We start from the raw sequence: 12,714 nt of genomic DNA, 5'->3' as shown, positions 1-12,714 counted from the left end.
GAGTAATTGTGTGTGTGTGTAAATGTGTGTAAATGTGTGTGTAAGTGTGTGTGTGTGTGTTCCTCATAAAGACCTTTCTGGTTCTGATTCTGATGTTGCAAGAATTTTGCCTCTAGGCCTTCGATTCAGCACAAAATTGGGTGTTTGGACTGTTGGTGGCGCTAGACGGTTTGAGCTAGACACACCAAAGTTGCTACAGTAACTTCTAAGACTGGCCTCTACATGTGTGCCAAATTTCATAACTTTCCTACGTACGGTTCTATGGGCTGCCATTGACTTCAATGGCGTAAGAGGAATAATAATAATAATAATAATAATAATAATAATAATAATAATAATAATAATAATAAAACAACTAATATATCTGCCTCATTGAATGGTTTGTGCTGTCCTTTAGTATTTTAAACATTATTGTATTGTATAATCATAAAAAACCTCTGAAATTCAAGGCATCAGTAAAAATTTGTAATTTTACACACAAGCTGAAAGCCACTCAAACAGCAGGCACCCCAGCACACGCACGCGCACGCGCACACACACAAACCTTCCTCTTCTGTACCAGCATACTTGTGGTGTATGTTCGCTAATATCAAGTATATCACAGCTGGAACCAAATTCCTTGTGTGTGTTAACACACTTGGCCAATAAACCTGATTCTGATTCTGATTCTGATTCTGATCACTCACTCCCTCTCTCACACACACACACACAAAATAATTAACAGAGTCAAGTAAGTTATAGATTTACGGCCCATTACCCAACGAACCCAAACTATCTTGCGCCGCCTTTCTTCAAGGAGGCTTTAACTTTCGTCCAACCGCTATATTGCGACGTCATAACTCACGTGACCGCCGCTTTTGCGAAAAAGTGAAATAAGGAAAAAAGTGACAATTTTGCGTGCATCTGTTCCGTCAGCGGATCTAAAGGTATCTGGGTTTTCTTAAATCATGCTAATATCAAACTAATATCGAGAACGTTGGTGAAGTAGGTAACTAGATAAATGATTATAAAGTTGTATTATAAAGTTTAACCCCCTTGAGGCAGAGCGAGTAGAGATGATCTTAGATCAAGTTGATCTGATCAAGTCGATCATGTGTTTCTCTTTCAGAAAATAATGTCAGCTTTCTGGTTTGATATCAGACCTCTGAAAGTGCCGCTAGGATTTTTGCGTATTCTGGAGTGGGTAAGTGCAGATTTGAGATATTCAGCAGCAAGATTTTGTTACTGGAGTAAAGTTTTCTCAGTGTTTCTCAGATGTTCTGCTGTATTTTCATCAAAACAAGTCTGAATCCTGATGTTCTACATCACAGTTGTGGAGCTGAGGCTTTGTATGTCTTAAGAAATTCTTTGTTTTATTTAAAACGTGTAGTTCAGCCACAGGACATGATGGAAAATATGACCTAATACAATCAGTGAAGCATGTCTTCTTCTTCTTTTTCTTCTTCTTCTTCTTCTTATTATTATTATTCAAAATAAACCAATAAGTATTATTGTCTTAAAAAGCCATTACAAGACACACGTCTTACAGTCAGGTTAAGTTCACTATAAAAAAAATACTCAGTTACAGTAGAGTGTTATGAATGATTTCCGTTCCACCCCAGAATCTGGAGCGAGCAGACACCTAACCATGTATTTAACACCTCTGCACTGCATCCCAAATTTAATATGCAATCTGCAAGTTTTAAAGAACGTACAGTGATTATTTACTTCCTACTAGACTTAATGTAAAGGCTCTGTTGTGTTGTGTTGTGGTGTGTTGTGTATTTATCTCTTTCTTTAGGTTTTACTTTTCCTTACACTTCCAGGAAACGATGTACGTTGCTGTCTTTTACTGTCTGATGTTCATTGAACATACTGTACCTGATTACTTGAAACTTTCTTGCCCCGCACTCACTTGCCATACAAACATGAGCAAAAGTATATGATTTACAAATGTCAACTTTATTTGTGATGCTTCCCTTTTTCTTTTTTTTTTTACCCTAGGTGGTATTTCAGGCCTAGTTAGTTGAATTTTCACTTCTCTGAAAAACTTTTTTCATTTGTTGCATTACTCACTGGGCTAGCTGCCCACACAGACAGAAAAACTTGCGTTACACATACTATACACGTATACATAAATAATTGTCATCTACATATCAATCATTTGGTTGCCCAAAGGCAAAGTCTTCTTCTTGTCTCTCCTGCTTTAACTATATTTGCTTTTGTGCACTGTGTCCACAGGTATTTGCCATTTTTGCATTTGGGTCGATTACTAATTATGTCGGAACCACCAGCTTCAATATCCAGTGTCAAGGGACTGGTAACCAACAGATCAACATCTCCTTTGAATACCCTTTTAGGTAAATGTTATTAATCATTATTACTGATACTGATTCTAAGAAACTACCAGGTATTATTATATATTCAGTTGGACTTATCTTTATTCTGGAAAATACATTTTGACTTGTCTCTCACAGACTTAATAAAGTCCGGTTTGATGTGCCAACCTGCGAAGTCAATAAAACAGCCATGACAAAGTACTATCTGATCGGAGACTATTCATCTTCAGCTGAGTTCTTCGTTGCAGTTGGTGTCCTGGCCTTCCTCTACTGTACCATCATGCTTGTGGTGTATGTTGGCTACTATCAAGTATATAGCGAGTCAAAACGTGGACCCGTTATTGTGAGTCTGTTTTTTAAACTGAAATTTGCACTGGGCTTGAATGTATTCCCTTTATATTTATAGTTTACTCCATTAATGCTTTAAAGTGCCTGATTGTTGCTTAATATTTGTAGTCTATATAAATTATTTCAAACAATATGTGGGGTTTTTAGCTTTGTGAGCAGTGTTACCTTTCAGTTCAAAGTAAAACTTGTATTCAATGAGTAGGTCTGTGTTTATTACCAGTGACTTACTTCCTGTTCATAATTCATCAATGAGTAATGGTGATTATATGTGGCAATATAAGTGTTTGGTTCATGTGACCTGACAGAATTACATGATGTTCAGACCTCTGGGCAACTAATGGTGCAGGACAAGTTAACTTTTCTCACTGTTGCGTAAATGAAGTTGTAGCAGGGACAGCAGTTATAAGAAGGGGATATGAGAGGCAATTGACATCTGAGAGGCAATTGAGAACTAGCAATGCAATCACCATCCACTTCATTAGTTCAAGTTCAAGTTCAAGTTAGCTTTATTGTCATTCCGATAGATGTTGAGACATGCAGTGGGACAAGATGTTGTGTCTCACAGGTCAACGGTGCAACATACATACTGACATAAAACATAAAAACAACAACAAAGCAGGGGGCAGGTACAGACTATGCCATCAGTACAAGAAATAAATATAAATATGTAGACAATATAACGCTTCCCTTGATATTGTACATGTGCAACACGAGGCATTCAAAGTCATGCAGCTGGTAGCGGGCTAGTGCGAGATGCAATGTGCAACACGAGCATGTAAACATGTGTATTGTCTGTGGGTTTTGTACACCGTTTTAGTTTTTTGATGTGCCAGTGTGCTAATGCTGTGGTGAGTGCGGCTGGCGGCGGTCAGGTGGGTCACGTCACAGGAGGCCTGTGTATTTTCAGGGGTGGCAGTGGAGGTTTGAGTTCAGGGCTCTCACAGCTTGGGAGAAGAAACTGTTCCGCAGTCTAGCAGAGCATGCTCCGATGCTCCTGTACCTTCTTCCTGATGTTAGGAGCTGAAAGATGTTGTTGGAGGGATGGGTGGGGTCCCCCATCATGCTGTTGGCCCTGCTGAGACATCACTTCATGAAGATGTCCTTGATAGAGAGGGGCACCAATGACCAATGATCGGCTACATGCACTATCCGCTGAAGGGTCTTGCGGTCTGCTGCACTGCAGTTCCTGTGCCATACAGTGATGCAGTTTGTTAGCACACTCTCTATGGTTCCTCTGTAGAAGGTGGTGAGGATGGGTGGAGGGAGAGATGCTCTCTTCAGTCAGCGGAGAAAGTGCAGCCGCTGATGTGCCTTCTTGGTGAGTGACCATGTGTTGGTGGACCAGGTGGAATTCTCCGTGATGTGCAGCCCCAGGAATTTTGTGCCGCCAACCCTCTCTACAGTTGTGTGGTTGATGGTCAGTGGTCGGTGCTCAATGGAGTTTCTTCTGAAGTCCATCACAACCTCCTTTGTCTTCTCCACATTGAGGGGCAGGTTATTTATTGCACACCATTTAGCCAGCTGAGCCACTTCCTCTCTGTGGTGCGTTTCGTCGTTGTTGCTGATGAGACTGATCACAGTTGTCATCAGCAAACTTGACGATGTGGTTGGAGCTGAACTTTGCAGTGCAGTCGTGTGTCAGCAGTGTGAAGAGCAGTGGGCTGAGCACACAGCCTTGTGGTGCGCCTGTGCTCAGTGTGGTAGTGCTCGATGTTTTTTGGCCGACACGCACTGACTGTGGTCTTCCAGTTAGAAAGTCCAGGATCCAATTACAGAGGTAGTTTCTAAGGCCCAGCAGTAGCAGTTTTTGAATGAGCTCTTTTGTTATGATTGTGTTGAATGCTGAGCTGAAATCTATTTAGCATTTTAGCAAATCTAACAGCATTTTAACGTAGGAGTTTTTATTTTCAAGGTGTGTGAGGGCTAGGTGGAGGCTGAGGGCAATTGCATCGTCAGTGGATCGGTTCTGGTGATATGCAAACTGGAGCAGATTGAGGGTGTTGGGGAGACTGGTTGTTATATTTTGCATGACTAGCCTCTCAAAACACTTCATCACCATCGGAGTCAGTGCTATGGGACGGTATTCATTCAAACAGGACACAGGTGCTTTCTTTGGAGCCGGTATGATGGTCGTGGACTTGAGACATGTGTGGACGACTGCCTGGCTCAGTGAGGTGTTGAAGATATCCGTAAGGATGTCAGTCAACTGTGCCGCACAGTCTTTCAGTACCCGGCCTGGTTTACCCTCAGGGCCCGCAGCCTTGTGTATTAATCCTGGATAGGGTCTTCCTTACATCAGCTGGAGAGAGACAGAGCACCTGGTCTTTGGGCGATGTGGGCAGTTTTTGTGCAGGTGTGCTGTTCTGCATGTCAAACCGCGAGATTGGACATTTGGAACACTTGACAGTACACCTGCATGTTCTAGCAATTATCCAGTAAGCCAAGCATGTATCAGCAACACAGTGCATAAAATTCTGTAGATACAGGTCAAAAGCTTCAGTTAATGCTCACATTAAAAATCAGAAAGGTGGAAATGTGACCTCAGTGACTTTGATCATGGCATAGTTGTTGGTGCCATATTCAGGATTCTTTCCTTACAGTGCAATTCACTTGGTGCAACTCTGCTGCCATTTTCATCTACAGTCTTTAGAGTTTGCACAGAATAGTGCAAGAAAATCCAGTTAGCATAAATTCTTATGGGGTTATGCTTTGCTAATGAGCAAGGTCTGAGAAGAAAAGGCAGACTGGTTGAAGTTGATAGGATGGTTAGTGCACTTGAAATAACGTCTGTGGTAAGCAGAAAATCAGAAAATCATCTCGGAATACAACGTGTTGATGGGCTAAAACTGCAGAAGACCACTTCAGGTTTCACTGCTGTCATCCAGAAGATGAAACAGTGGACACAGATTCACAGGTACTGCTTCACAACCCTGGATCTTAAGGAGTGTGTGAATGTGTGTGCCTGGTGCCCTGCAATGGACCGGGGACACACCATACCTCTGGCAATTGAAAAATCATAAACACTGAACTACGTTTTATGGCCAGAAGCATATGGACACCTGACTATAACACCTATATCAGCTTGTTGGGCATCCCATTCCAAAATCATGGGCTTTATCTAGCCTCCAACACCCTCTGCCCCCCAGCAGATATAACAGCCTCCATTCTTCTAAGAAGACTTTCTACAGGATTTTGGAGTATGTCTGTCGGAAATTTGTGTCTATTCGGTCAAAAGAGCATTAGTGAGGTCAGGCACTGATGTTGGGATTGAGGTCAAGTGGAGATCCTCCAGACCAAGCTAATCAAACCATGTATTTATCTGCAGTAAAGTAAGGGGCTAAACCCAGATCCTTAAATTACCTAAATTACCCCTTATCCATCAAACTTTACTTTTGCATACTATTCATCCTCCAAACCCATATTCATCTATAAGACTGCTGTTAGTGAAGTGTAAGTCATTACTCCAGATAAGATGGTGGTGGTGGTGTACAGTACTTTACACAACCCCAGCCAACACTTGGCATTGCTTATAGTTATCTTAGACTTGTGTGAAGATCCCTGTCCATGGAAACTCATTGTATGAAGCAGCATCTTGTGGTGACGTTACATCCAGTGCCAAATGGAACTAGGTGTTTTTTGTTAACACTGCACATTTTAACAATTGGCAGCCCCATTGTAAGTAGAGGTTTCATTCAAAGTGGCATTCTATAACAGGGCCAAGTATAAACTCACTGAGCTCTTCAGGTACTGAGCTCTTAATTCCACTGGCAGTGTTTGTCTATAGAGATTGCATGCCTTTGTGCTTGATGTTATGCACTTGTTAGCAATGGGTTTGACTGAAGGACCTGAACTCAACAATTAGTAGGGGTATTAAAGGGGTGGTAAAACACGTTTTTTCGAAGGCTTGATTGTGTTTGTGGGGTGCACTGTAACATGTGTTCATGCTTCGTTTTTTAAATAAATGCAGTATTTTTCATATATTTTACCTTTATTCTATACTGCTCTAAATATCGGGGTTAGTGACGTCAGCAAACCTGGAGGAATGTTGTGTAGTCCTTACCGGCCGTTTGCTGTAGTCCTTAGAAATGGATTTCTTTAAAAGCAAATATCTCCCTTTGCTTAAAACTTTGAATGTTGTAACTTTGCAGATGTTGTTTATGCTCAAACAGGAACATTACACACTAGCTAAAGTTAGAAAAGTGAAATCGTGTTTTACCACCCCTTTAACATACAACCGACCTTTATAGTGTGTGTACATCATTAATGTTATCATTCGTGTATGTTTACTTAAACCCTGCCATTATTCCACAGGATCTGATAATAACTGGAATCTTCACATTCTTGTGGCTGGTGGCTTCGTCTGCCTGGGGAAAAGGCCTGACTGATGTGAAATGGTCTACTAGTACATCAGAATTCCTTTCCCTAATCAGTGTCTGTAAGATTATCTTGAACAAGTGCACATCGGGAGCCATTCCTCTATTTGGCCCCCTCAATTCTTCAGTGGTAAGACTGCTTGATGACTGCAGTGTGTCTTAAACTTCAGATTTAATGTATATATCAATACCATAAACATGAAGTAAAAATAATGGGATTTATTAAGTGCGTTTTATAAGTCATTTTGTGTATGGCTGTTTCATAAGATCAAGCCACAATAGTGATATTTTTCAACCCGAATTCTGAAAATTTTGGGGCGTTTTTTAAATTTAAATAAAATGATAACTAAAAGACTTTCAAATCAGATGAACCAATATTTTATTCACAATAGAACATAGATATCAAAACAAGTGTTTAAACGGAGAAATGTTACACTTTTATCCACTAAAGGAGCTCATTTCCAAGTTGATGCCTGCCACAGGTTTTAAAAAAAGTTGGCACAGGGCAATAAATGGGTTAAAAAGCAAGAAAGATTCAGCTGGGAGAACATCTAGCAACTAATTAAGTCAATTGAAATTAGGTCTATAAAATGATTAGCTAAAAAAAGGGACGTCTTAGAGAGGCAGAGTCTCTCAGAAGTAAAGATGGGTTGAGGCTCTACAAACTGAAAGAACAACGGTCCTGAACACCAAATTGCAAAGGCTTTGCAAATCTCATCATCTACTGTGCATAACATCATCAAAAGACTCAGAGAAACGGGAGAAATCTCTGTGCATAAGGGACAAGGCCGAAGACCTTTATTGGATGCCCGTGGTCTTCGGGCCCTCAGACGACACTGCACCACTCATCTGCATGGGCCCAGGACTTCCAGAAACCACTGTCGGTAAACACAATTCGCTGTGCAATCTGTAGATTCCAACTAAAGCTCTACTGTGCAAAAAGAAAGCCATATGTGAACATGGTCCAGAAGCGGTGTAATGTTCTGTAGCAAAGACTCATTTAAGATGCACTGTTTTAAAGTGGAAAAGTGTTCTATGGTCAGACGAGTCCAAATTTAACATACTTGTTGGAAATCACGGACGCCATGTCCTCCAGGTAAAAGTGGAAGGAGACCTTCCAACGTCTGATCAGCGTTCAGTTCAAAAGCCGGCATCTCTGATGGTATGGGCTGCATAAGTGCATATGGTATGGGCAGTTTGCATGTTTTGGAAGGCACTATGAATGCTGAAAGGTATATAAAACTTTTATATCAACATATGCGCCGCTCCATACACCATCAGGGAAGGCCTTCAACAGTATTTCAACAGGACAATGCAAACCCACATACTGCAGCTATTACAACAGCATGGCTTTATCGTGGAAGAGTCCATGTGCTGCCTGCAGTACAGACCTTTCACCTATAGAGAACGTTTGGCGTATCATTAAATGAAAAATACGTCAAGGGCGACCACAAACTCTTCAGCAGCTGGAAATCTATATCAGGCAAGAATGGGACCAAATTCCAACACCAAAAACTCCAGAAACTCGTATACAGTACTCGATGCACAGATGTCTTCAAACTGTTTTAAAAAAGAAGAGTTGATGCTACACCATGGTAAACATGCCCCGTCACAACTATTTTGAGACCTGTAACAAATTAGAAATGAGCTCATTTAGTGGATAAAAGTGTAACATTTCTCAGTTAAACATTTGTTATTTTATCTATGTTCTATTGTGAATAAAATTAATTATTGGCTCATGTGATTTGAAAGTCTTTTAGTTTTCATTTTATTCAAATTTATAAAAAATGACCCAACATTTCCGGAATTTGGGTTGTAACCAATTGGCATACGCCACTTATATAGAGTAATATATTCAACTTTAATCATAAGCACATGGATTGGATTTATGAAGCTACAAGCAAATGTAAAACAGAAATTAAGTTTAGTAATGTTTTACTAAATGTTTAGTAATTAATGTTTAGTACAAAGCATGTAGTAGTGGCCTGTCTATTCATGACCATGTGTGGATGTTTACTCAGGCATAATCTCAAGAAAGCAAGAAAATCAATATGAATAATCATGCTTATGGCTTACAAACCAAAATTTACATTTTTTTTTACACACGAATCCATTAGATTTTTTACACACGAATTCATTAGAAAGACACACTTTACATACTCTATATTGAACACAAGGTTTTAATAACCAATTAAATCTGCTTAATAAGAACAAACAACAGGGTGATACCTAAATAATTATGCTTAAATGTCTTTTTCTTTAAGAAATATTTTTGCCTTCTTTCTAGATTGCTGGCTTCCTGAACCTCATCTTATGGGCAGGAAACTGCTGGTTTATTTTTAAGGAGACACACTTCCATGCACAGGCTTCTCCTGCCAGTTTGCAAGGAGCAACAAGACAGCCTTGATGAGAAGAGTAAGACAAAATGGCTATGCTCACAGTTGCCTGTTGCAGTTCAAACAGTTGTGTTTCGGTGACTACACTTCCTGTTTTGACACTGCAGATCACAGGAAGCAACGGTTTGGTTTACAGTATCATTGTGTAATACACTCTTTTGAAACTAGTGCAGTGCCATTTAACCTACTCTAAATTACTCAGACATAATCTCAAGAAAGCAAGAAAATCTGAATAATCATGATTATGGCTTACAAATCTGATTTACACATGAATCCATTAGAAAGACACTTTACATGCTCTATATTGAACACAAGATTTTAATAACCAATTAGCACAGGAACTTTAGCCTAGAGCTTCCTGTCATTGATGACTGATTTTGGTACTGTTTGGTACTTTGATCATTTTCTTTTTGAAAAACTATTCATTTTAATAAAGAGTCATGTATATTTAGGAATTTAGAAAAAAATCCCCAGGCAATGTGACCTTAAGAGATGACATGTGAATGATAAAAATAGATTATTTGCTGATAGATTGTTACAGTAGATTTGGGGATATCTGTTAAAGAAACTATGCATACAGCATGAACTACGAAATGCATTTGAGATGCCTTCATTTATTTATTTTTTTTTCATTTTCACGTGAAATAGACCATTACAATAACATTTCTTGTTTTTTTTTTTTAAGCACTGTTATTTTTAAATGATTTAGATTTACTGAATGGTTTCATGTTCATGTACAAGTCTTCTTATTCAATTTTGGTACAGTAGTTTTCTACCCATTTTTTAGTAATATAAAAGCGTTTTGTTCATTTGTTAGCATGTATGATGCCCAAATGTGGCTTGGAAAATTGTGTTGTTTTTATATTATAAACTTTTTATAAATCTCTATAAATTATATTATGTTGTTTTTTATATTGTGTATGCACTGATGAGCCTGTTCATCATGTTTTGTGGTTAAGAATCTGTTAAACCAAGGCAAAAAAATAAAAATAAAAAATACAAATACTTTTACTGTAAAACTGACTTAACTTTACTAGGTGATTGTAAGCTCTATATGACACAACCATATTTTAATTAAAGGAAAATTCCACTGTGAAGATGTTTCCACATGTATATTGACATATGATGTTTTTACTGATTCTGGTAGTAATTTGTTGGTTGCTGCTGTATATCTGATATTCCTGTGATAAGTGCATTTGTGTTGTGATGAATATGATAAGATTATTACCTCCAAGATTATTACTGGCCACATAATCTGCTGTTTGTTTTTAGAATTTCATCCAAGAATCTCCTGTCCATGGAATGCTAAATGCTTTCAAGTAAAGTTGTGTTCTGTTATTTTTAGTTCCAACTTTCTTTTTCAAACAGGTATTTGTCTCTGTAGCACAGTTTTAAATGTAGTAAACAGCTCATTATCATCAAATTGCCTTCCAGACCCATTCAGCTACTAGACCACTACTCAAGAGCTACACAACTTTTAGGCTTTAGTCACACATAATTGCAGTCCAATTTCCAAACTGCTCTTCCTTGGCAAAATTATAGAGAAAGCTTCTTAATGTTTTTCTCCAAAATAACATTTATGAAACATTTCAGTCAGGAACTACGTCAAAGTATTCACCCCTTAAACCTTTCCACATTTTGTCGTGTTACAGTTGGTATTAAAATTAACTTAATTTGATATTTACCTGGGGGGGGCACGATGGCTTACTAGTTAGCACATTCACCTCACACCTCCAGGGTCGGGGTTCGATTCCCGCCTCCACCTTGTGTGTGTGGAGTTTGCATGTTCTCCCCGTGCCTCGGGGGTTTCCTCTGGGTACTCCGGTTTCCTCCCCCGGTCCAAAGACATGCATGGTAGGTTGATTGGCATCTCTGGAAAAATTGTCCCTAGTGTGTGATTGCGTGAGTGAATGAGTGTGTGTGCCCTGTGATGGGTTGGCACTCCGTCCAGGGTGTATCCTGCCTTGATGCCCAATGACGCCTGAGATAGGCACAGGCTCCCCGTGACCCGAGGTAGTTCGGATAAGCGGTAGAAGATGAATGAATGAATGAATGAATGATATTTACCTGGTAGTCTGGATTCATGCGGTATGAATGATGCATAACAGTCAAAAGTACCAAATAATTATATAGTAATACATATGAATTAAACATATCCACAGCTGCAAGCATCTTTCAGTTCTTTCATCACGTGTGGATCCTGAACCCTGAATCTTATAGTTAATCAATTAAATCGTAACACACACATGCACACATGTACACACACACAAAGAGTTTTGTATATTATTAATATTGTCAAACTGATTCAGCCAGGCTGCTATGTGTGCTAGACGCTATTTAGAATGCTAGTACTGACAACAGCAGTCTCAGTAATGTTTCTTCCCCTACACTTGATGATAACTGTATGTTCTAAACTTTTATTTGGTCCTTCAACACCTCACAGCTTTGATGGGGACACAGGCCATTTCTACAAAGCCTGTGCTATAGTGCTGTGGTTCCAAAGTGGAGTCAGTAGCTTTGGTCAGATTTATCATCCATGAAAGTCAGTAAATTGTCTACTTTGTATAGAATCTTCTCCATTCTACAGGACTGTATACTTGTGTAGAGGAGATACAGCTGAATGTCATCACCACTGACAACTAACCAATACATATATACATCTGTATATTACACACTATTGCTGCTGTATATTGTACAAAAAGCATAATATTGCACAATATTGTTATTTGCACTCCCAAACATTATGTACATAACTGATCGTTATATCGCTATATTCATATTTAATGCTCATTCTGTCTATATTGTATCTCATCATCTGCATTATCTTGTATAGTTTGTATAGTATAGTGTTATTTATGTCTGTACTTTTGAGAGTCATAAACTGCTGGAACCAAATTCCTTGTGTGTGTTAACACACTTGGCCAATAAATCTGATTCTGATTCTGTTTCTGATTCTGATATATCACCACTGACAATACTAGCCAACTAGCCAACTGTTGATCTCTCTGTCAGAATGGTACAGCTCCAAAATTTTAAAGTCGCCTTATTCCTAGCTGTTTGTTAAGCCCTTATCAAGCTGGTCAGGTGTGTTAGAGTCAAGAAGTCTTGGTCTTGGACGTTGGTCCTTTTCACATTATTCATCAGCCCAAGCTGGTAGCATTAAAACTCCACATACAGCACAAAATTCTGTGCACAGAATATAAATCCATATAAATGTTTTAGGTCTTGCCCAATTTGCTTTCATACTATTATGCATGCAGTTATACTCTGTGACCAGTA

General features: G+C 39.1%; 1 protein-coding gene across 1 annotated transcript; it reads left to right on the top strand.

Annotated features, from left to right (window-relative positions):
- Positions 1–833: 833 nt before the first annotated feature.
- sypl2b (synaptophysin-like 2b) lies at positions 834–10,773 on the top strand. The gene is made up of 6 exons (XM_060882128.1): positions 834–926; positions 1,109–1,183; positions 2,221–2,339; positions 2,457–2,661; positions 6,978–7,169; positions 9,327–10,773. The coding sequence occupies exons 2-6, from the start codon at positions 1,115–1,117 to the stop codon at positions 9,444–9,446; spliced, it is 705 nt and encodes a 234-aa protein (XP_060738111.1). The 5' UTR covers positions 834–926; positions 1,109–1,114; the 3' UTR covers positions 9,447–10,773.
- Positions 10,774–12,714: the final 1,941 nt, after the last annotated feature.

The sequence above is a fragment of the Tachysurus vachellii genome, chromosome 11, assembly GCF_030014155.1.
Source record: "Tachysurus vachellii isolate PV-2020 chromosome 11, HZAU_Pvac_v1, whole genome shotgun sequence".
Lineage (NCBI taxonomy): Eukaryota > Metazoa > Chordata > Actinopteri > Siluriformes > Bagridae > Tachysurus > Tachysurus vachellii.
The sequence above is the reverse complement of the archived record's forward strand: the minus strand, read 5'-3'. Positions and strand labels throughout refer to the sequence as shown.